Genomic DNA, 24,562 nt, shown 5'->3' with positions numbered 1-24,562 from the left:
ATAGACAGTCTTGTTTCTTTCAGTTTTGAAGAAAAATTTCATCTACGATAAGCGAAATCTTGGAGTTTTGCGGAAAGGTCAGCTCCAGACTGCAATGGAGCCCAACTAGAAGCAGAGCTTACAACTTACTGTTGAGGTGGCCCAGTGCCTTCTTAGAAATGAGATGGGTCAGTGAACCTGCCTGTATCCTGCTACACCAAAAACTCAAAGCCTATAAATCTTTAGCTGCTTGGCTCCATCTTAACTATTTTCTGACTCAATTATTTTCTCAGTCCTTCTGCTTTAATCCCGGTGTGGTTTTTGTTTATCTGTTGGGGATGGGGGAGAGAGGTGGTTTGGTTTTGTTTGTTGTTGTTCCACAAACTGCAAATACTTTGAATCTATGCTACCAATTTTAGAGTAACAACTGAGCCTTCAGTTAGAACTGAGCCACAGGATGGGACCTCTCCTTTCCTGGCAAGTTCTCTTCTTCAGGAGAGAACTGTTCAGTCTCTGAAACAATCCCCTGCAACCTTCTCACTCAACCATTTTAAAGACAGATGACATCGAATCTGAACTGCTATTGTTTCTACTCTGCAAAGGTAAATTTTCATGAACTCATAAGTCATGGATGGAATCTCATAGAAAAAGAAACAAAAGAGTAATGAAATAGTATCACATAATCTAATTATTTGACTGTCTTTTCCATGTTTAAACTTGGAGATTTTTTTATCATCAGTTACCTGAAATGTAAGGTTAAAAGCCATAGCACTTCCTTTTGTTTCTTTTTCAATCTCCTAATCTTGATTTTTATCATGCAGATAATTAGTTCTATTAATTTCTTATTAAAGTGTTACACCAGATGTAGGAAACTAGATTAACCCAATGCAAGAAGAATGAACTATGGAAACCACATAGCATGCTGGAAATATAAATAAAGAAAACAAAACCAAAGTATTTTATGAACGGTATTGCAGAAGAATACAAAACATTTCTGAGAACTTTTGACACTGAATAAATTAAGAGTAAGAGTTATATAGAAATACTTATGATACAACACTGGAGAAAAGAAGCAATGAAAGAACAATGTCTGCCAAGGACATAATGTATTTTATTACATTTAAGAATACCAAGAAAGGAGGATTATTCAAAGCCTATAAGCAATCCTTTCTTTATAAATATAATTGCCTAGACCTCTGCTTTATAATTTAGTTTCTTACCTCTCTTCTATTTATAATAGTGAAAGCTTTTATCAAAATCAGAAACTAAAGTTTAGTCAAGCTCTATTTGCATTGCAAGTCTGAGCCCTCAAGCATGACATTTCTGCAGTTTGCATACCATTCCTTTAGTTTTCAGAATTTTACTTAGTATTCAACTCTTCATTTATGCCTCAACAAATCTCCATTAATAGAAATACTGAATGTATTGAGAGATGAGCAATCATAGTTCAGATTTTTCAATACTTTCCAATGTAAATGATGAATTAAATTCTCTGTTTTGACACTGATTTCTTCTCAAATATTCTTTTTTCTTTTATGATATGGAAGTACAGGGAATGTCCGCAAGCAGTTGTTTGTGCCATATGTTCAACCTACTCAGCTAACTGTGCATATTTATACAAGAACACACAAGCATCTATACAACGTGTACTTCAAAATTAGTTCTTTTTCAATAGACATTGCTTGTGATCTGGTCCTGTAAAAGCCACTTACAGAATTTCAGTATATTTTCTTTTAAGATAATATTGCCATACCTAGAAATTCATATCCATTACTAGCCCTCGAGGTATCATGTTAAGGTATGGCACTGATACTTTTCATTGAGGTGTTTAAAATAAAATCAACTGGAATGTGTCATTTTTGTTAGATATCCCAATGGAAACTGAAAGGTACTGTGACTTCTTTTTTTTTAAGATGATAAAAAAAAAATCTGCTTTACTAGTCTATATGCTCTCTGTTGTACATAGATGTTAACATCCAAAAATTCCTCTTAGAGTGTATACACTCAAGCACTTTTGTTTGCTAATCCATTACAATTTGACTTATAGCTACTGAACATGTTGAAATACATGCTTAAATTTACTTTAAAAGTCTTTCTAAAGTGAAAAAAATATCTAAGCATTCACACTGCTACTATCAATGAGATGTACTCTATTTCTGTGGGCTCAGAGTTCAAGCAGTAATCTCAACATTATCAGTTGTTCAAAAGTACATCACAAATTATACTATTACAACTACTGCTACTTAACCCCTTTGAAGGCAGTCTCTGCAGACAATCCAAAAGCTTAGCTGGCAAGGTGATTCCATTTCACATTATAACACTTAGACGTTTATATCCATTAAGCTTTCAAAAACGCATCCCATAAACCCATAGGCAAGCAGTACACAGTGACTTCAAAAACAAGTGCTGTTCTTTACATCTGAAAATTGCAACTAGATTAATTTTATTATTTTTAAGAGTAATAAACTATTTTGTATAATATTTTTTTCTCTACAGGTCCCCTAATTAAAGGTATAAAATGAAATTCCTGACTGTAGGCTTAAACACAGTAGTACTACACAAGTGAAACTGTCAAGTGTCAGAGCCAAAACGAAACAGAAAAAACACACACAAGTTGTGTGTGGTTTAGGTAGATTTAATTTCACTAAATTCTTGTATAGATCTCATACAAAGAATTAACTGAAAAGTAAATAAATTTTTAGCTTATATAGGAATTCTTACATTAAAATCTCCCATGTTTTACCAGCACATGTTCACACTGCCCTTATTAAATAGTCAAAGCATAAGCTAATTTATGTACAAAATACATACAATTACTTTTCATGTTCTTGTTCTGTTTCTATGTTGGGTCACTGCCTTGTCCTAAAAGCACCACATTCTTCATGACAGCTAGTAATTGTGCATTAACTTACATTTTCCACCTTCAGTATTGTTGCTCCAGTCTTTCAGGAAGGAACAGGAGGCAATCTTGTGTCTGGCTTGCAGTCGTGCCCACAGAGCAGGTTCAGCTGCCTGATCTAATTGCCACGTGCACATGTCAAGCTCAAAATCAGAAGTCTGCAGAGCTAAAAGACAAACAATCACTTGACTTCTTAAGGAATCATTATTTATGAGACTACTTCTCATGAGAAACATGTGCTTGTTAAACGACTTGACTACTCTTCTGCCTTTGGTTCCTTCAAAAGGATTGTGTATTATTGAGTGCTGTCTAGTATTTTGGGCTGCCATCTTTAATAATACCATTTTTAAAAAATCATTCCTTAAAGAGGGATGCTTCTTTCAGAGCAATGGACTGCTATTTATGTTAGCCAGACATTGTAACCTCTATGAATTAATTTCTTCAGAAAGAGTTGCCAGGAATTATAAAAAAAAAAAAAAAAACATGTCGTAACAAAAAATACTTTTCTTGATGATAGCTACAGAAGAGTCACTTCTAACAGAGGTTAAACTCAGCAGCATCTCCATAATGCTTGCAATAGAATGCTTCTTTTTAGAACCAAAAAGTTTCTGAATATATCACCATATATTTTCAATAACTTTTTAAGGGCAAATCATGCCTGGCTAATCTCATGGCCTCTACAATGGAGTGGCTGCATGAATGGACAAGGGAAAACCTATGGATGTCATCTACCTGGACTTCTAGAAAACCTTTGATACAGTCCCCCACAACATTCTTACATCTAAATTGGAGTGACATGGGTTTGATGGATGGACTGGGAGATGAAAAAGGAATTGGCTGTATGGCCATGTCCAAAGAGTTACAGCCAATGGCTCAATGTCCATTTAAAAAGCAGTAGCAAGTGATATCCTGTAAGCATCCATATGAGGACACATGTAATTTCTTAAGTGTGTTTACACTGGTATTGAAAATCATGAAGGGTACATTACAAATGCAAATTTTATATATAAATTTCATGTAATTAAGGTGGTCTTGATTGAAAGTCTTTTTATCCAGACATTCCATAAGGACTAAAGAAAAAAATTATTTCAAATTCAAGAACACACTAATGTAACCTTTTGTTCTAGTTATTTGAAAATACTCAGTGGTAAAATTCCTCTTCCAGGGAGAAAATGAAGATCTTTTGGCCCTATTTTTGGCTGCTGTGAGTAATTTAGATGTCACCTAATGAAGCTGGATTTTCCTAATAGGGAAGCAAAGGATAAGGGCTTTCAGAATGTACCTGAGGTGGTTAACACTGCAGCACCTCAATATGTATGCTGCTCTATATATTTCAACAGCTTAGATTTATATGTTCCAGTGAGTCCACCTTGTTTCTGTCTCAAGTTTTGATTTTTTCATTTATTTGAGACAGTATTTCATCTCTACAGCTGATGTAGTTTTATACCTTTGTTTGCTTTAGAAGCACTTAGTTTATGCAAAAAGCACCAATATATTTGTACAAAGAAATTTATATCCTCCTGCAGGAGTTGGCTAAGAGATCGCACAGGTTGCCAGAATCTAGCAATGCATTCTTTTCTATTTTAAATCTGCCCTTCCAACTTCTTTCTCTTCCTTGGAGGATTTCTGAAGATGAAAGAATCACACATCTGTCCTCTTTTCACTGTCAGTTTCAAATACACTTTTGCAAAGCAAGCACATTGTGAACCTTCCTGAGTTCATAGACAAGTATCTCAAAGTTTCAAATTGACATTCCTGTTCATTTAAGGTAGTACTGCTAGAAAACCTCTACAAAAGAGAAAAGCAAGACAGGCCCTAGCATGAAAATGTTTATATAACAAATATTGCTCCGTTGTAAGAAAACTGAAACATGGAGAGACTTAAATGACCAAAACTTAAATGACCCGAAACTTTTGGTTGGAAGAGACCCTGAGGATCATCAAGTCCAACCATAACCTAACTCTAGCGCTAAACCATGTCCTAAGAACCTCAACTATTCACCTTTTAAACATCTCCAGGGATGGTGATTCCACCATTTCCCTGAGCAGCCTGTTCCAATGCCTGACAACCCTCTCTGTGAAGAATTTTTTCCTAGTGTCCAATCTAAACTCCCCCAGCACAACTTGAGGCCGTTTCCTCTTGTACTATCACTTGCTACTTGGCAAAAGAGACCAACACATTCCATGCTACAACCTCCTTTCAGGTAGTTGTAGACAGTGATAAGGTCTCCCCTCAGACTCCTTTTCTCCAGGATAAACAGCCCCAACTCCCTCAAATGCTCCTAACCAGACTTGTGCTCCAGGCCCCTCATCAGCTTTGTTGCCCTCCTCTGCACTCACTCTAGTGCCTCAATGTCTTTCTTGTAGTGAGTGGCACAACACTGAACACAGGATTCAAGGTACAGCCTCACTAGTGGTGAGTAGAGTGGCACACTCACTTCCCTAGTCCTGCTGGCCACACTGTTCCTGATACAACCCAGGATGCTGTTGCCCTTTTTGGCCACCTGGGCACTGCTGGCTCGTGTTCAGCTGGCTGTTAAGCAATATCCCCAGGTCCCTCTCTGCCAGGCAGCTTTCCAGCCACTCTTCCCTGAGCCTGTAGTGCTGCTTGTGGTTGTTGTGACCCAAGTGCAGGACCCAGCACTTGGCCTTGTTAAACCTCATGCCCAATGATCCGGCTGGTCCAGATCCCTCTGTAGAGCCTTCCTACCCTCCAGCAGATTAACACTCTCGCCAAATTTGGTGTCATCTGCACTCAATCCATTCTTCCAGGCAATTAATAAAGAGAATAAACAGAACTGGCTCTAATACTGAGCCCTGGGGAACGCCACTCATGATAGGCTGCCAGCTGGATTTGGCTCCATTTACCACAACTCTTTGGGCCTTGCCATCCAGCCAGTTATTTATCCATTGAAGAGTACACCCATTCAGACCATGAGCTGCCAGCTTCTCCAGGAGAATGCTGTGGGAAATGGTGCCAAAGGCTTTTCTGAAGTCTAAGTACACAACATCCACAGCTATTCACTCATCTGCTAGGTGGGTCACCTTATCATAGAAAGAGATCAGGTTGGTAAAACAGGACCTGCCTTTCAGAAACCCATGCTGACAGGGCCTGATCGCTTGGTTTTCTTCTATGTGCCATGTGATGTCACTCCAGATGACCTTCCATGACCTGCTCCATGACCTTCCCCAGCATCAAGGTTAGATTGACAGACCTGTAGTTCCCCAGATTCCCCTTCTGGTCCTTCTTGTAAATGGGTGTCATGTTTGCCAACTTCCAGTAAACTGAGACCTCCCCAGTTAGCCAAAATTGCTGATAGATAATGGAAAGTGATTTAGCGATCAGCTAAACAGCTGCCAGCTCCTTCAGCACCCTTGGATGTATCACATCTGGCCCCATAGACTTGTGGGTGTTCAAGTGGTATAGCAGGTATCTAAACATTTCCTTGGATTACTGGGGTTTCATTCTGCTCACAATCCCTGTCTTCTGGCTCAGAGGGCTGGGTACCTGGAGCTCAACTGGTCTGACTATTGAAGACTGAGGTGAAAAAAAACATTTAGTACCTCAGACTTTACCTTATCTTCTGTCACTATGTTTCCCCACACATCCATCAGGGGATGGAGATTCTCTTTAGATTTCCCCAATATAGGTCACATTTGAAATAAATATGTATGCCCACCTGAATTATTATACTAGGATCTATATCTTATATCTGTATCTGATCTCTCATGGTGATCTGTCTACGGCTGCTCAGCACTCTAATATGTTAATAACCATGTACATCTATTTTCAATAGGCTTTCCTACTCGGAAATCTAGAGAGTTTTATTTTAGACCACAATATAGAAAACCAATCACATAATCTAGCTTGGTCTACGTCAAACACTGCATTACATACCTTAGTGTCAATTTAAAGACAGAACTCTCAGTGCCTGTGCTATTCCTTTCCCATGAAAATACATTAGGTTGACAAGAGAAATAGCAAATACTTTGCTAAAGAATCCTGACATGCACAGACAGTCTGGCTGCAGAGCTGGCCAGCCTGACATTACAGCTCTTGGATGCAGCAGAGTGGAATAAAATAGCCCAGTTATACAGCTGAGGATCACAACTTACACACATTTAAAAATACACCCAAGTGTCCTGGGAATCTCCCTAAAGTCAACTCCAAAGCTTTTCCTGAGCTGGCTGAACACATCAATTTGTAGGCCAACAAACAGTGGATCTTTTCTGCCCATTGAGGCCTTAGCACCCTCCTGGATGCAGGAAGCTACGTTTGTACAGTACCAGATTTCTGAAGATATTTATTGTCATTCTTTGTAACTGTGTTTAGATATGATATGACAGATGATGGTTTAGAGGAATTAAAATAAGGCACATGAAAACACTTCTGGAGTTCAGAAAGCCTTTAAATACCAAAAGGTTTTCTTTGCATTTTCTTCTCTCATCTAAGGGAAACACAAAGTAAAATGATCTGTCTCCTGAAAAACATACGTTCTTACCACTTGCCAGAGAACATCCTTCACTGAAAGTGATATCATCAATGGCAACTGTTGCATCTTGTCTCTGGGTGCCCACCATCCCCCAAAATATAACCTGCAAACATTAACAGTAAATCAACAAGGAATTTCATTCACCATTGTCACAGATGAGAAAAACAAACAAACAAAACCTAACTCCAAGATAGGCTAGTCTAATCCATAGAGTTTCTATTAGAAACACAAGAACTCAAATCATTCACTTATCAATTTAGGATGACCACCATCCTGGGTTTTTTTCACATACCTGTGGCTTGTCAGATGATTAGACTGCATATCTGTGCTAACCCAAGAATGAAATTAACAGGAAAGATTAACAGGAAAGATCTGAAAACCACAATAAAATGCATTAAAATCTAAGCAAGGATCACGACAGTTAAGAAATGGAAATGGAAAGTATTTTGTGTTTGATCAAGCCATTATTCCATCAGAGACCGGAAATGTGAACCTTTTCTGTTATTTTCAGAATTTATCAGCGACCTGCAGTCAATTATATGAGGTTCAACCAGGCCAAGTGCCAGGTGCTGCACTTGTGTCACAACAATCCCAGGCAGCAGTACAGGCTCAGGGAAGAGTTGCTGGAAAGCTGACTGATTAAAAAGGACCTGTGGGTGTTTGTCAACAGCCAGCTGAACATGAGCCAGCAGTGCCCAGGTGGCCAAAAAGGGCAACAGCATCCTGGGTTGTATCAGGAATAGTGTGGCCAGCAGGACTAGGGAAGTGGGCGTGCCACTGTATTCCCCACTGGTGGAGCGGAAGTCTGATGAGGAACAGTTGAGGGAACTGGGGTTGTTTAGCATGGAGAAGAAGAATCTGAGGGGACACCTTATCACCTATGAAGGATGACAAAGTAAATCTAGAATTAAACCTTTTTGGTACAATCCTGCATTGCTATACACACACTCATATCAGGTAGAGTTACGTTATTGACAAGTAACAACATTGGTACCCATGTTGAGTCAGGTACAGGCATTTTGTAACATACATTCTCAGTCAGGGTTGAGCAGGCAAGCGTTACTTCAAAAACCAAGGTCTTGTTGGATGCTTTAGCACAGTGTTACCTCTGCAAGTCAAGTAATTATGTTACTCATATGGTTTACTGGAATGAGGTTGTGCTCTCATGCCTTCAGGGTTGTATGCTAACCAGCTCTTCACTGTAACTACTGTCTGAGGAAATGACTCTGATTTTCTTCTCTGCTCCCCACATTCCCTCTAGTATTATGCATAATAATGAGTATACATCATCCACGATATTGTAACCTTAAGTTACATTTACTCTGCTAATGTTTTGTGTAAATGCATATGTAAAAATATTTAAATAACTTATGAGACTTACATTGGTTTTCAGCAGCTTTGAGCAAAATAAAACCATGTGCACGTGTTCTGTTACAAAGGCACAAAGCTCCACTGAATAGTTAAGTAAAGTATTTATCACCTGATGTACCCCTACAGGATAGTATCTCATAGTATACAATGGTATTTCCTATATAAATTAAGCCTTAAGTTTATCTGTACAGTTAGATTGAGGCTAAGAGAATACTGTAGCTATGGACAGGAATACTGTAGCTATGGACAGGAATACTGTAGCTATGGACAGGAAGATTCATGATGCATTGAGATTGACTGTTTTATTTAAGGAACATACACAGTATTAGTAAGATTTGTCATTAGTTATCACACCACCAAGAGATAAGAAAAAGCAATATTTGTTAATGACAACCATGAACTTCCAAATGGGTTCTCTCTCTTTTACTTCATGGTAACACTTTGCATTTACAAAATATTTCATTTTGACTTATTAAAAAAACCCAGAATTTATAAACCATTTAACAGATGCAATTTAGAGTCACATCAATTTACCAACCTCGTACTTTTCAGTGGTATTGATCATGATGGTGTTTGCTTTCCACTGATTCCACAGTTCTCCTGAATCTTGCCAGATGTTAGTAATTGTATCTTCAGAGTGCTTTTGAAGCCCCACTATCAATGTTCCACTCCTTTGACTGATCCAATAATGAAATGTAATCTAGGACAACAAAAAGATCTGATTATTGCAGAGAATTACTATGGCAAAAAATAAAATAGAACTGTGCATCAAAATACCTGACAAACGTGTTCATCATCAGTTGGAAGGAAAACATTGGTCCTTAAAGTTGCAGAAGAGTCTTGCATTTTAGAAGACAATAAGAGGAAATAAGCTATTAAAAGGAATAGAAAAAAAAATCTTAGAAGCTTGGAGAAAAGTTTTGTAAAATACAACAATAAAACAAGAAAGAGGCACATAAACAGGTATGAATTAATAACTAAAAAGTCAACAAGAAATCCTTCCCCAGAAAAGATTCGTATCACACTTGTAGACATTGTGTGCCAAGATTTCGTTCTTATTAAATATTGACATACATTCCCACTGAAATTTCAAGCAGGGTTCCAAAATGTTTCATGTGCTGACGGCTTGAATATTCAGTAAGTGCAGAATTGTGGGACAAAGATAAGACTAATTCAGTAAGTTGATCAAACAGCTTAAATCCCAGTTACAGAATAGATTGCGTATTTCATGCCTAAACAGCTAAATATTGTGAGCAACAATATAGATTTATTGCAACAGTTCAGTTCTTTAAGGAGGTGATGGAAGATAGGAAAGGAAGTTGTGGTGTTCCTCTGTTCCATAGACATGGGTCTGTTTTTCGGCTGCTCATAAATTTGCCTAAATTGCAGAGGGGAGGTTGTGCTATTCCTGTGCACATTCCCAGTATGAAAGGCTGCCCTCCACATCTCCCACTACCATTGAAGTTACCATATCTTTCCATTTGTAAAACAAGTCCAAATTAAAGTTTTGCTTTACTCGAAAGTGTAACAGGTCCACAAGAGTCATTGAAATATCGCTGTTGCTATGCCTTTTAGCCGATTGTGTTTCTTCCTGACAATGTTGTTTCATGTCATCTAAATGATGCAGAGCAACCATGCTGGTTTAAGACACCAAATACTGCTAGTCAAAATTTGGCTTTTCCTGAACATGGAGATTTCAGAGACGTTACATGTTAAAGAATGCAATGGGAGGAATTTTTTTTTAAGTCAGCTTTTTTCTCTCTTCCTTCCCAAATTCCAGGCAATGTCAGGTAAACTGTTGCCCCCAACATTAACATGTAAATGAAAGGTGAAAGATGAAAAAAAAGAGGAAAAACAAACAAACAAAAAACCACCACAAGTAGGACTGAAGGGGAGAAAATAAAATCCTAAAAAAATAAAGATTTCTACAGAAACCAAATATTAGATGATATGTAGGAACAACCAAGCACTTCATTTATAAAACTACTCACTTTGACCTCTCATCCTTGTGTTTAAACAGAAAGTCACAGACAAAGGACCATAAGACCAGCTTAGTGTGGAGCTGGCTAAGCAATCCCCAACAGAGCAGCACTTTGCAGCCTGCTACCAAAGCACCGGCCATGCTGCCCCCCAAGATTTTAGGCCTTTCATGACTGCTCAGGCAGCACTTTCAGAGCCTACCAGTTACAAGGATATTCTTTCCACCCACAACAGACAGCTTATGCCTCAGCAGAGCTCTGTCCCCGAGTCCACTGGTTTTTAATTTCAATTAAATTTTGAACATTTTTATTTTGGTTCCCTAAAGATAAATTTATCTAAAACTCATAAACAAGGTCAGATTTTACCTGTCACAGGAATTTCAAGTCTTACACAGATGGTGCAGAAATGGTAATTTTAAGAAATACTTCGAACATTGATCTTACATTACAGTTCTACACAGATAACAGGTTTTAATTGCTAAAAAAAAAAAAGTTTAATTTGTTTTAGTGGTTGCCACTAGTCTATTCAACTACATTTTCAATTAAAATAAGAACCATGAGAAGAGGCAGAATTAAACAAAACCTGTTATGTTCTAGTAAATGATTACCTAAATCTTCAAAGTAGTAACATCTACCAGGTGATCTTTGCTCTTCTGCTAACATGAGTGCAATTACTTATCCTGATGGCAGGAACTCTTCCCTTTAATACTCTGCCATAGAATGTTCTCCTCTCAATTGTCACCATGTAATATAATATCTGGTCTTTAAACAGGAATTGATTACATAGTCTGTTGAGTCACTAGCAGTGGGAAAACCTGAATAGCTGCCACAAGGACACAAATATTTCCTAGGTGATTAGAACCAGCATTCATAAAATGAAAGTACAGTTTAGCCATTCTCCAGGTAGAAAATGGAAATAACCAGATACACTTAACTCTCTTTAACCATTCAGTTCACAGATCTGAATACACAGCCTCTCAGCAAGCTGAATAGATGCAAGTATTCAAGCTTTATGTTATCTGATCAAAATAAATTTGATTAATATGGTTACCATACAATTCAGACCTGGCAGACACAGTGATGACTGAGCACCCAAAACAAGTCAATGGAAATATACAGGTGACTGAACAGTTTCCTCTGCAACAAACTCTTGAAGTAGACAATTCTCAGTCTTTTACTGGCTTTGGGTGCCTGCATAAGAAAATTTCTTCCCCCACCACCAGTTCTTCATAGGATAAGAGTAAGCTTTTTTATTGGATATAGGCAATAATATCTTTCAGGTCTTTGCTACATCCTGATGTAATATATACCACCAACCAAGCACAAAAACTAGAAACTCCAACTAGAGTAAGACTCTGTTGCCTGGTTAGTTAACTAAGATTCTAACCAAGAGTTCAGTATATTTTTATTTCCAAAGTAGTTGTCTTTTACATGCTTTTCAGTGAGAAGAGCTGCTATTATTTTGAAGTGTTTTACAACTTACATATTAGAAATAAATTTATGAAAAAAGTTTGGTCGTTACTCATGCTTTTTCTGCTAATCTCAGTTTAAGTCTCTTTAAAAAGAGCCTTGTTTTTCAGAAGCATAGTACACTGTACTGGTTTTGGCTGGGATAGAGTTAAATTTAATCATAGCAACTTGTATGGTGACAGATTTTGGATTTGTGCTGAAAACAGTGTTGATAACACACTGATGTTTTAGTTACTGCTGAGCAATGCTTACACAGAGTCAAGACTTTTTCAGCTTCTCACACCACTCAACCAGTAAATAGGCCAGGAGTTCCCAAAAAGTTGGTAAACAACACAGCTGAGAGAGATCATTCCAGCTGGCCAAAGGGATATTCCACACCACGTGACATCATGCTCACCATAAAAGTAGGGGGAAAGTTACAGGGGGTCTGCTGCTCTAGGACTAGCTGGGCATCGGTTGATTGGTGTTGAGGAATTATTTTCACTCACATCGATTGTCTTGTTGTGTGTATGGTTTTTTGTGTATTTTTGTTTTCTCTGTATTTTTTCCTCTTTTCCTTATTATTTTTAAAAATTATTGATGTTATTTCATTTTAATTATTAAGCTGTTTCTATCTCAACTAATGAGTTTTCTCACTTTAACCCTTCCAATTCTCTCCTCAGTCCCATCAGGGGAAAATGAGTAACTGGCTGTGTGGTGCTTAGTTGCAGCTTAGGGTTAAAGAACAGTCCTTTTTGATGCCTAGTGTGAGGCATGAAGGGTTTGAGATAGAGGATAATAGAAAAGATTTGTATCTGTTAACAGTTGTGAGTCATGATATTGATTCATTTATTGTCAATATTAGTTTTTCTGATCCATGCCATGCTCTTATGTTGTCATACATGTTAAAGATTGATGTTGGTTTTTGCAGGATGTCCTTGTATGATACACATAAGCAAAGAATGAAGAGTTAGAAAAACACTGCGTGGGTAAAGCATCCTAACTACAGAGCATCATGAATGTTAGCTGTGGAGTGAGAACTTGCAGGAATATGTAGAGGGGGTTTGTTTGTTGACAGTTTTTCTATTAAATTTTTTTAAAGTTCTGTGATATTTTCATTTTACAAATTTCTAAGCAAGTCTTATACTGATTCACCTTTAAACTACCAATTGACATTAATCATTACACGGAACTTCTATCTGTTTGGTACCTTACATAGTATGTAGGAGATGCCACTTGCTCAGAACAGTGCAGATTTCCACACCCCCAGATGATGACAGCTCAGGAACAAAGTGAAAAACACCTAGGCTAATCAGTCTTAGAACAACACTTCCGTCCCACATAAGATCATACGTTTCTATACTCCCCAACACTGCATGCCTGCCTTCAGATGATTTCTCTAAGGACTGCTTGTGCACAGGAGAGGTGAGAGGGGGTGGGTGGAGAAAAGGGAAAGAGAATAACTGAAAATGTGGTGAAGATAATTGAACACATTAGGGCGATCACTTCAACCAGGTCACATCTTTGCTGACAGATTCAAGATCCCTATCAAGTTCTTTCCCTCCTTCCTTGATTTCTTACAAACAAGCTTTCTAATGGCTTTAGAAAGCAAAAGGTTTACTGCAGCTAAAGAAGATGGCTAAAAAGTTATGAAGAAAATCACATATTACAGAAGGAAGAAGCCAGGTTTTAGAAAGCAGGATTAACTTGGCAATTGGACAAGCATAAGGAACACACTTTGTCTGAGGGCAGGGATAATTAATTACTTAGCTGAGGGACAGTCTTGATACAAAGTGGAATTTTAATAAGATTTAGAGAGGAGCTGGCTCAGACTATCAAAGCTCTTTCCTGTCCCCATATCCAAAGTCACCTTCTCCAAATATTTGAAGTGGTAATATTAGCCAGTGGTAATAGACATACACAGTCTGAGCACTCACCAATCCAAGAAGAGATCAAAATACATCTCAAAATGTGAGACTCAATACTTATTTCTAAACTTTGCAACCATCAAGACTGAAATTGTCACCTAATATATCCAAATCAGGCAAAAGTCACTTGGGTGGATGAACTTGATCCTTGATGACTGACTCCATGATAACAAGAATTGCTTTCTGGAATATAGTCTTTTTTTCTGGAGTTCTGAGTTATTGTAATTACCATTACCTAAAATCCTGGACACAAGCATTCAAAAACCATATGGCAGAATCCAATTAAACTCTGAGGAATATAGTAAAATTAAGCAAATAAAACTGAGACCTACATAACTTGTAAGGGGCTATGATTCCTTCAAAGAAGATAAGGATTCTTACCACTGTCATTCCCATTGTGGTCAGAGTATGGTGGTCCCATGCCAGATCGACCATTTCTTCTTATCCACCCAGGCTGCAAATTCAATTCATGAAGAGCTTCGCATAGATCAGTTTCAAAATCACACTTTTCACAGGAGGAACCTGAATTAAAGTAAACAAGCAATAAAAATAAACCTCAAAAAACCAAGCAAAGGGATATATTGTTACCATTGCTTGCTATTTAATTAATGCGCAGAAACACTCCAAACGGACTTCTAGAAAAAGTAAAAAACAACAGAATTGTTAAGCTACAAAGAGAAACAGGGCAGTAGAACACAAACAAGAGAGAATGAATGTTTGGGAGAACACAAAACAAACAAACAACAAAAACAAAAAAACACACAACAACAAACCACCACACACACCAAACACCAAGCCTTCCTCCCAACAAACCAAACCCCCAAAAAGTCCACTTATATAACTATAACATACATATTTTTCTTCACAAATATTTTTGTAGCTACCTACTTATAGGAAACTGACCAAGATAGCATAGTTTCTATGCAGAGGCTGTTCTTGGAATTTAGTGTGGCTATCAGCTGAAGAATTTCAGTATATCCTCTGTTTATCCAGGGTTCTTGCACAGAAAAACAAAGACTTAAAACTGGGAAATAACCAGATATGAAAAATGTTTCATTTCACTACTGTTAATTTCTCTATTTTGCAACTTGCATTTTTCAGGAAGTTAGAATATAATCCCAGTCTTAGAAATTCCCCGGGATCTAATAACAGAAAGGTGAGGCTGTCATCATGTGACATACTCCGAAGTTTAACAGTTCTGTCTTTACTAAACTGCTGCATTAAAGCAGAATCCACACTGTTCAGAAAAGAGCTGAAAAAAAGTCCTCAGAATGACAGAGCCCACCCTTTTATCTTTCCTCTGACCTTTTTTCTTCCATTGCACAAAGCAACATGGTGTGGAAGGACGGTTTCTCCCCCTTCTGCATCCCCCTGTAGGGCAGCATGGGTTAGAAAAGGAAGGCAGAACATGTCTTTCTGGCACAGGACCCAGTTTGGTGTACCATTCATTCAGGGAATTTGAGGTAGGTATGTGACCAGATAAACAATTGCTTACTGGAGGGAGGGACATGTTCATTTCTGCTCTGCTGTCAGACAGCCCTTCTTCCATTGCATCAAAGCTGAATGAAAGAGCTTGCATGTGCCTGACAGGCTAGACAGCCACATTCCTTGAGCCACTTATTTTGATGGTGAAAGGACTCAAATAAATAAATAAATAAATAAAAATTTAAAAAAAACTGCTCAGATGCATCTGCAAAGAGCAAGCCTATTACAACTTCACCCCAAGCAGAAGGGCAGATACGTGGGACTGTGTGCAGATTTAATACACTGTGCAGAATCCTTAAGTTCACCTGAGTTTTCTCTTACATAGCAGAGGAGGATAGGTTAAGATTTTGCTTTCTAATCAGGATTCTAGTTAGATATGAGAGCTACAATGCCTTCACAGTCCCTCTCAAATTGATGCTCACTCCAGTCCCCTGTTAATGCTCTTGGTCTATTCTATATTATCACAGTTCACTAATCATTTTCAATAAAGTTGCAACTTCAGCATTTATAGTCACACTATGATGTCCAATTTCATGGCCTTCATATTCATCAACTTACTGCAAGTTAATTATAAAGTGAGAGAGGGGAAAATAGATATAGTTCACACAAGCATTCCAGACTCAAGTTAATGTGCAGATTGGCTGATTCATCAACCAACTTTTTATTGCTTCTTTTATTCCTTAGCTCTTTAGGTGGCTGAAAAGCATGTCAGTGGTTCATCATAAAGCACAAACCTCGATGAGACATATCTGCTTCATAAGACATTAAATGCACTAAATAACATTCAATATTTCCTTAGGAATTTTGTCACAGATTAAAAAACAAACAAAAAAAAACAAAAAAACAAAACAAACAAACAAAATCATAGAAAAATACAAAATAGCAAGAATGGAATCTTTTTAAATTGAAAAAAAAAATCCTTGATCATTCATTATTATTTTCCAAGGGAATATTAAATTTCACAGAAAATATAACTTGAAAGCAAACCAATATAAATTTGCTGGAAGATAAATTTACAAGGATAAAGTCACTGCTTAGAGAGGGAAAGACCAAAAGGAAGAAATATGTGGGATGTCCTAGATTTTTTTTAGAATTCCCTGTGAACAAAACAAATATTTTATATAACCTCTAAGGAAAAATTCCAAGTCTCACAGAAACAGACTACAGTTTAAGGATCTCTTTCAATTGCATGTGTGCATAAAATTTCAGTTCAGAATATTCTGGAAGCAAAATATTTTTAAGAGTAGATAGCTATTATTCATCCCCTAGTGAGTATTTTCAATAGTAGTTCAGAGTTTAAAAAATGACCGTAGAGTTTATTCTGCTCCTCTTCCAATGCTGTAGCAAAGCACAAAACAACCACATATGAAATACAGAATGAAGATAAAACCACATCATCTGAAATTACAATTCTCATATTTTCAGTGCAGAAACATCCTTAAACCTCCCTAAATTCCCAAAACACTAGGAATCTGTTGTAAACATGAGATTAGAGGGCTGAAACCTAAGTAGAAAAATAATGTTGCAATAATCTCAATAAAAGTCCATAAAAATTAATGGAAGAATGCATCTCTTGCTGCATATTCTGCAATCATAACAGAAAATGTTTCCTAGAGGAAATGCTCTTTTCTAGATAAACCAAGAACAATGAAGGATTTCAAGGCTATGCAGCGAAACACAGTATAATCATCATTTGTGCAAGTGATAAAAAAAATATTCCAACCTGAAATGGGTTAGTCACACATCAGCTAATTCAACAGGCATCATTTCCAGCCATTGGCATTTCATATATTTTCGTACAGTTCAAAAAAGTTAAAAAAAAAAAAAGCTGACATCCAATACACTTTTAACAATTGTCTTATTTGCAAAGGAACAAACCCTATGTATCCTAGAGTTGATTCTGGGCAGTTCCAAGCACGTATCTTCATCACATTCAGACGAAACAGGGAGTTAATATGACAAAAGAAAAAGCTCAGGTATCTGGGCACACAATTGTAATTAGAGGAATCTGGATTTAAGTAGCTGTTCTAAGATTTCAGCTGCACTAAATGATTGTTGACATGCTCTAATTAACACTTTTTTGTCTGCACAGAAACACACAGGCTCACCTAAAGACAATCTAAATTGAAAGCTAAACCTCAAAAAGCCAACAACTATGGTAGCTTCCTTTATTGCACAGTAAGTGGAAGAGCTTGGACAATCTCTCAGCTAAATTAGAATTTTTGATAAATCCAAGCTCTTCTTTGTATTCCAGAGCAAAGTTCCTCAAAGAGCAGGACTATTGCATGCATCATGTGAAGTAATTCACAGCAGGATTTTCTGTTACAGTATTCTGGGAGAAGTAGATTTCTGGTGCAAATTTACCCAGACTGTAGCAGTTAAAATTCACTGTCACTTCTTAGATCTTTCTTTTAAGGAAAAAAACAGCAACTGTAGTCATAGCTAGGTTAAGCTAGGACTATCTGCTCATGAATTCAAGCAAGTTTTCTACATTGTCCAGACTGAAAAAAAACAAACAAACCCAACCAAAACTGTTTATACCTTGGCATAGGTATTTCAAATGAAATCTGAATTTCAGCACACAATTTTACCACTAATTAAAGAAAAAAATAATAATGCCTGTTAAATTTCCATTGAATTTATATGTATGTGGAAATAGTCGCTTTGCTACATAATATCCATATTAAGATTTATGAAAGAGTTGCACTGTATAGAAGTCAAAAATTAAGTGGAAAAAACAAAACTGAAGCAGGAAGAAATGTCTTAGAAAATCAAATGAAGAAAAGGGTGGGGGAAAACCTTGAATATTTTTAAACATAAAAAAAAAAAAATCCCTCCCTAGTTCGCCCTGTTGTCATGTTCAGATATTGAACCATATCCCACTTGTGATAAAGCCCACTGAGACTTACCTTGTTTCTTGTCACTGCTGTTTCCATGCTGGTTGGTGAAAATGCACAGTTCCCCAGAGGAAGCAGCAGAGCCATCAGTACGTTGGCATTCACCTCCTGTAGGTAACTGAGTATCTACCAGAGAAAAACAGGACAACGCACAGAAGAATATGAATCTCTTCATGGGCTATGCTACTATCCAAGCTTTTGCTTGGAAAAGAGCTACTTTAACCATCTAGCATTGGTCGTGAAGTGTCTTTGAAAAAGTTGTATTTACGAACATCCCTCCAAAAGATATTTTTAGAGCCTCACTTTCCAAATGTGCAGCTTAAGGGAAATGTAGCTTCTGCAAAGCTGTGCCTTTCAACCTGATGTGTCTTTGGATAATATTTAACCTAATCATAACATTGTTTTATGACAAAAAAAAAAAGGTGCACGATACGCAAGTCAAGTGTATATCATTAACTTGCTGATTGGATTTATTGCCTGAAAGTTTACAAATACATTAGATAAGAAAACAACATGACAACAAGGCAGAATTACGAAGTGATCAAGATTCATAAAGGTCTCTTTTTTCAGTGGGAGTTGGCAAATGCTTACAAAACTTACAAAGTTTGTGCATCAAATGTAGAAACACTGATTTTGTATCCAAGGGATTGTGACTGATCTAGATCTACAGAATGAATTAGAATTTTCAGACTATAGACATATGATGCCAACAGTTGAAAGTGGTACCTATTTATTCTTGACTAGGGCTACAATTGTAGATAATGATAGGATTGTTTTAGAGTATCTGTTAGTTAATGGAATCATATCTGCAACCACAATTTGCATGAATGAACTGACTATTAACAAAAACTTCCCAAATTACTATATCCCTGTATTTTCTGGAAAAATCTTATTTTGTATTATGCTACCAGTATTTCTAAAGGTTAGGGGAAAAAAAATAGAGATACTTAGGATCTTGTATCTGAATTTTTATGAACAGTGAACAATATGATCATATAAACAAGCACAGCCAGAATTCATCAAAAATAATAATAATTAGCACTGCAAGAATCCACCTTTAGAAGAAACTACCATCAATACCAATTTCAATTTTATTACCCTGTCAACATATCCAGTCTCTGTCCAAGGTTATTTAGTAATAGATATAATCCTTTCCTTCCCTATAATTTTCATAATGACTAGTTCTGAAACAATGTCTTTAGAAGAAAAAATGCATAGTCAGAGGTGACACAACAGTTGCTTATTAAGCTTTCAAGAGCGGTGTTTGCATTGTGTAAATAGATTTATGGTGCATTACATGGTAAGCTAATCAGGACTCACCCAGCAGATGGGCATTACTGACACATTCTCATACAAAGGACTACCAGCACAAGAGACAGAAACCAATGTGAGGAATTATAGTCTCTTTGATACAAAAATCAACTTTTAATTTCTCAGCTGTGTTTCACCAAAACACACCAGTTCTGTTAAAGCTTTTACATGGATTAATTAAGGATCTTCAAATTAAAGGTGAGGGAGTGGTGAGAGATATCCAGCCAGTCCAAAAAGCCTATCTTGTGAAAGAAGATTGAAACAACTTGTTTTGTTCAGCTGAGCAACATGAAAAAACAGGCAAATTATATTAATGAAGTACCTCAAGTACTTTAGATGCCCTAAACTAAGGGGAAGGAGAGATAGTAGGAAAAGGATAGAAATTATTACTGTGAAAAGCAGACAAAATTAGGCTGACAATCATGTAAACCTGATACTCTCTTAATAGAAATAGAGAGATGAAAAAAAAAAAAAAAAAAATTACTTTTATGATGCACTTGCATTACTTTAGTAAAAGGATCATACAATTGCCCAAGTGGCAGCTTGTAGTACGTACTGATGCCAGCAGCTCTGGAGATTTCTTAACCTGTAAATTCCTCAGATCAAATAACTGGAATATACCAAGGGAACATACCCCTGCACATACCTTTAATTTGCTTGTTAGCCCTGGTGAGCAGAATGGAGGCAAGGTATATCTCTGTAACTGGAACATGCTGAAAAAGAAAGACAAATCCTATCATATCTGCAAAGAGAAACAGACAACCTCTGTCAGGAGGCATATCAATCATCGCAGAGCCATATTTTCGTAATGTAAGAAGTGTGTTGTCAGGGTACAAAGACCACTGCTCCAACACTACTTGAAGGCTGGCAGTCCAAGTTTTGGTGCAACTTCCCATATCTCCAACACCAGAGGCAGACATATGTTTATTGTAATAAAAATTCAGTTCTGCCTAGAAAGCATTTTACAGCTGATTTGATTCAAGTCCACTCATTTTATCTTTCTGTGGACCTCATTTTATGTTCTTTATTTTAACGCTTTGTCCTCAGGGCATAGAGCTGACTGGAAAATTTCCTGAAGAAAAGCAAAGCTACTAATAAATGAATTAAGATTTTATTGATACACACATCTGAGTTCATCAATAATGTGTATCATTGAATTGCTTACTTTTCCTCCATAAGTAAAGCTTAGATTAGAAGCTTCTAGGTATATTAAAAAAAAAAAACCAAAACACACACACACAAAAAAACCCATAACTCTTCCATATAATGTCATATCACTACATTTGCAAAGGCTTAAATGTCTTACGTTACTCAGGTGCTTTGTTTTGCAATCTATTTTCTCCAACACACATTTCATCTTACTCCTCCTTTTCCCCTACATCTTCTGAAATTCCTCCTCATGCTGTTGTACTTCACAATGACAGGATTTCCCAGTCTTTCGGCTTTCTCCCATTTTACTAAATCTTCTGCTACAATATTCTTAGCTGTTCTCCTGCTCTGTCTTTAGCATAAAATCTGTACACAAGTCTTGTGAGTAAGAGAGTTTCAGCAGGAACTCGTATCCTTTACCAAGTTTATTATATATTAAAGCTTTAATGTGAAGCAAAATTGCATAATCCAAACAAGTCAGAATTGCCGTAAGGTCTATTATGGGTGGAAACAGATGAAACATGCCCAATATTCAGAAAGCATTCAGGATGTTACACAAGGATTTTTAGTGAAGAAAAAAAAAAAAGTATTTCAGTCAAGATCTAACAAAAAGTGCTGAACCAAAGAAAAGGTGTATTTTTTGCAAGTATGTGGCTATATACAAGTAGGGAGAATTTCTTGACAAGTGCAACAAGTCAGCCCTCTTGTCAATTAACAACAAGAACATCTCAGTTTTTCACAGCTCTGAGAAATACACAAAAGGGAAAAAACATGATTTGGAAGCAAAAATCTTGCAGAGAAAGTCAAAAATATAAACATTCCAAGTACTGAACTGAAAGCACCCTGAAAACAGAATAATCAAGATCTAGAAAAAGAAGAAACAGAGAGAGAAAGAAGTTTCATAAACCAATAAAAATACGCAGCATGTCAGGAAAGCAGAAGGATGGGCAATAATGAAAAGGGGTTTTTTTTAAAGCAGCAGATACATTTTGCAGAGAAGCTAGACTAAAAGGAAAACAAGCAGAGTAGAATTTCTATTTTCTACATTACTTTAACAAACAAGCATTCATAAAAAAAAAAGTTAAAATAAAAAACTTTATTTTACATCAATACTGCATTAATCTGGCTTAGCCTAATTAAATTCATTTAAGCCAGGATAAAATACATTTTCTGTAAGTGAAAAAAAGACTGCCCTCTCAGCCTTTCCACTTAAGTAAATTTATCAAAAAGTTACAGATATTTAACCTAAGATTTCTAGGAAACAATTCTTACAAAGAACTCCAAACAAACTCTGAAAGAAGGCCAGAGAAGTTTTGCATTTTTAAGTCTATTTTTTATGTCAACAGAAAGCTATTTGCGTAAGCAGAAAGTGGACTGCAGTCAGTGAGTTTCCATTAAGCTTTTGCAGAGCCAGTTATTATCAACACATGAAACAGAGGAAAGAACTCAAACAATGCAATATTAGTTTCATCATCTGAAAACAGCATACAAATTTTGCTGCTACAACTAACTTTCTTTCAGGGAAAAGTCTTACCGAATAGAAAACATAGTCACATCTTCAGAGAAATAAAAATTTCACTAAATTCAATATAACCTTTAAATATCCATGTTCTAACAACTGTATATGTGATCAGAGCTGGAAGCATTACAGCACCAGTGTATGCACCTTTAACACACACTTCATTTTCTCCTAACATACAGCTTTACATACATCATTAATTTTAATACAAACAATCCTCCAATTTGTTTATGCTGGAAGAATTTCAGCTTATCATTAAGAAAAATCACCAAAATGGTATTTTTGAAATAATTCACAGCTATTCAGTCTAAACTTTGTTTTGAGACCCCACTCCCAAAATATGCTAGTTGTTTTATCAGATGACCACTCTAGCTTTTAATTGTCAAATTTACACTAAATGAGTTCTATAAAGTAAAAGAAAGTCAAGCAATATCAGTAACATCAAACTGACCAGTTTTTAACAAGAATTGACAGAATTCTTTGATGTGAAAGGAAATAATTGCATACTATCTGGTTCCCATTGAGTGGCATTAATTCAATAATTAACTTGAGAGAGGACTAAGCTATTAATACATTAGGTTAAAAATAATTCTAGGTAACTGTTCTTACTACCTGTCTCCATTTGCTAAAAGAAATTAGTTAAATCATTTGAGAGGTTAAAACCAAAGTTAATATATTGATCAGTGTACAGCATGAACACTGCAGTTAAAACTAGTGAAGAAAAAGCCCACAATGTTAATGTGAAGTGTGATTAACTAGATAAAATCGGGTCAACATCCTAGGTCATTACAGATTGAAATAAGATAAAGCTTCAGGAAAATTTCTGGTAGTATAATTTCTATTTTTGTAATGATGGACCATATCACATTCAAGAAGAGCTAACAGATAACTATAAAAGGGAAAGAAAACAAGGGGAGACAAAAGACTAATCTAATCTCTATAGGTACCATGTAATAAAATTTATCTCAACACATGAAGTTTGATGAAAAAAATATTCTAATTCAGAACTGTCAAGAGCGCAACAGAACTTCCCTTCTCTCAACCTCAAAGTAAGAGAGGGGAAAAACATCTAAAATGCTGCTAATCCATAAAGTAGTATCCTATTAGAAGACAAAACCATACATTGGCATAAAGTAACTCTGATCAGACAAAAAAACCACATTTCTTTCTCCTACCTACTACTGCTTCTTCTGAGAAATTGGAGCAAGAGAGGAATAATGATTTTCCCAGCATTTGCTTTCCAGTCCAAAACTTCCAACAGATTTCAGCACATACTGCTGCCACACAGTCTCTCCAAGTCAATAGGAAAGTGTTTTTTCCATCACATCATTCTATAATACCAAGGATTTTTGTTCTGTTCTCTGCTGTAAGCAGCTCTCTGGTCCTTCAAGCCCTCTTCAGCTGAAACTAATTTATCAAGTAGCACTGTGTCACAAGAGCAGAGCTGTAGAGTGAAACCCATGGGGCTGAGGACCAGATGCATTATGTAACATGAATTATTACATCACATGACCAAATGCATTTCACAAGGTGTTAAACTAGTTCCAGCCTGATCCCATGGACCAAACACCAAGCAGCAGCTCAAGTGTATTAAGCGTGCTCCTGGAGCTTTTCCTCTGCTCTAAGTCTCATGCAAGGGTGTCCATTTTACACTCTCCACAGCTGTTCTGCTTTAGGACACATAGTGAGCAGAAATAGTTGGGACATTTCTTTCAATAATACACCCCTTATTGCAATGAAAATGCTAGTGTGCTAATTATGCTTAATGGCTCTCAGAACAACAGCTGGACTTCCTCTCACCCCCAAGAAAAGTAAATAGATCTAGCTTTTTTCTGAAGTTTGTAGAGAAAATATATTATAAAAATTAAACTGGAACCAAATTAAGCAGTTTTTTTTCTATCAATTTCAACTGTATACATTGGAGTATTAATCTATCCTAACCTTGGTTGCTAGTGACTGATCCAATGACCAAAGGCTTTACAGGTAGCAGAAGGAGATAGACACCTTCCAGGAGAAAATCACCCAAAGACATCTCTCTCTGAGTAAAACTCCTTTAGTGGTGCCTGGTGATTTCCATCAACAATAAAACAAGCTTATTCTTTAG

The 24,562-nt window shown here is 36.7% G+C and overlaps 1 protein-coding gene across 1 annotated transcript in view; it reads right to left on the bottom strand.

Annotated features, from left to right (window-relative positions):
* Window positions 1-20,686, bottom strand: part of MALRD1 (MAM and LDL receptor class A domain containing 1) — a gene marked incomplete at both ends in the record, with an annotated part of 247,721 nt that extends 227,035 nt beyond the window's left edge. Inside the window, 7 exons of the mRNA XM_080364215.1 lie at window positions 2,901-3,044; window positions 7,380-7,473; window positions 9,280-9,441; window positions 9,519-9,613; window positions 14,479-14,619; window positions 18,492-18,605; window positions 20,437-20,686. Coding sequence (XP_080220341.1) covers window positions 2,901-3,044; window positions 7,380-7,473; window positions 9,280-9,441; window positions 9,519-9,613; window positions 14,479-14,619; window positions 18,492-18,605; window positions 20,437-20,686 — 1,000 coding nt within the window. The remainder of the gene's footprint in view (window positions 1-2,900; window positions 3,045-7,379; window positions 7,474-9,279; window positions 9,442-9,518; window positions 9,614-14,478; window positions 14,620-18,491; window positions 18,606-20,436) is intronic.
* Between the last annotated feature and the right edge of the window lie 3,876 nt (window positions 20,687-24,562).

This window comes from Nesoenas mayeri, assembly GCF_963082525.1.
Source record: "Nesoenas mayeri genome assembly, chromosome: 2".
Taxonomy (NCBI): domain Eukaryota; kingdom Metazoa; phylum Chordata; class Aves; order Columbiformes; family Columbidae; genus Nesoenas; species Nesoenas mayeri.
The sequence above is the reverse complement of the archived record's forward strand: the minus strand, read 5'-3'. Positions and strand labels throughout refer to the sequence as shown.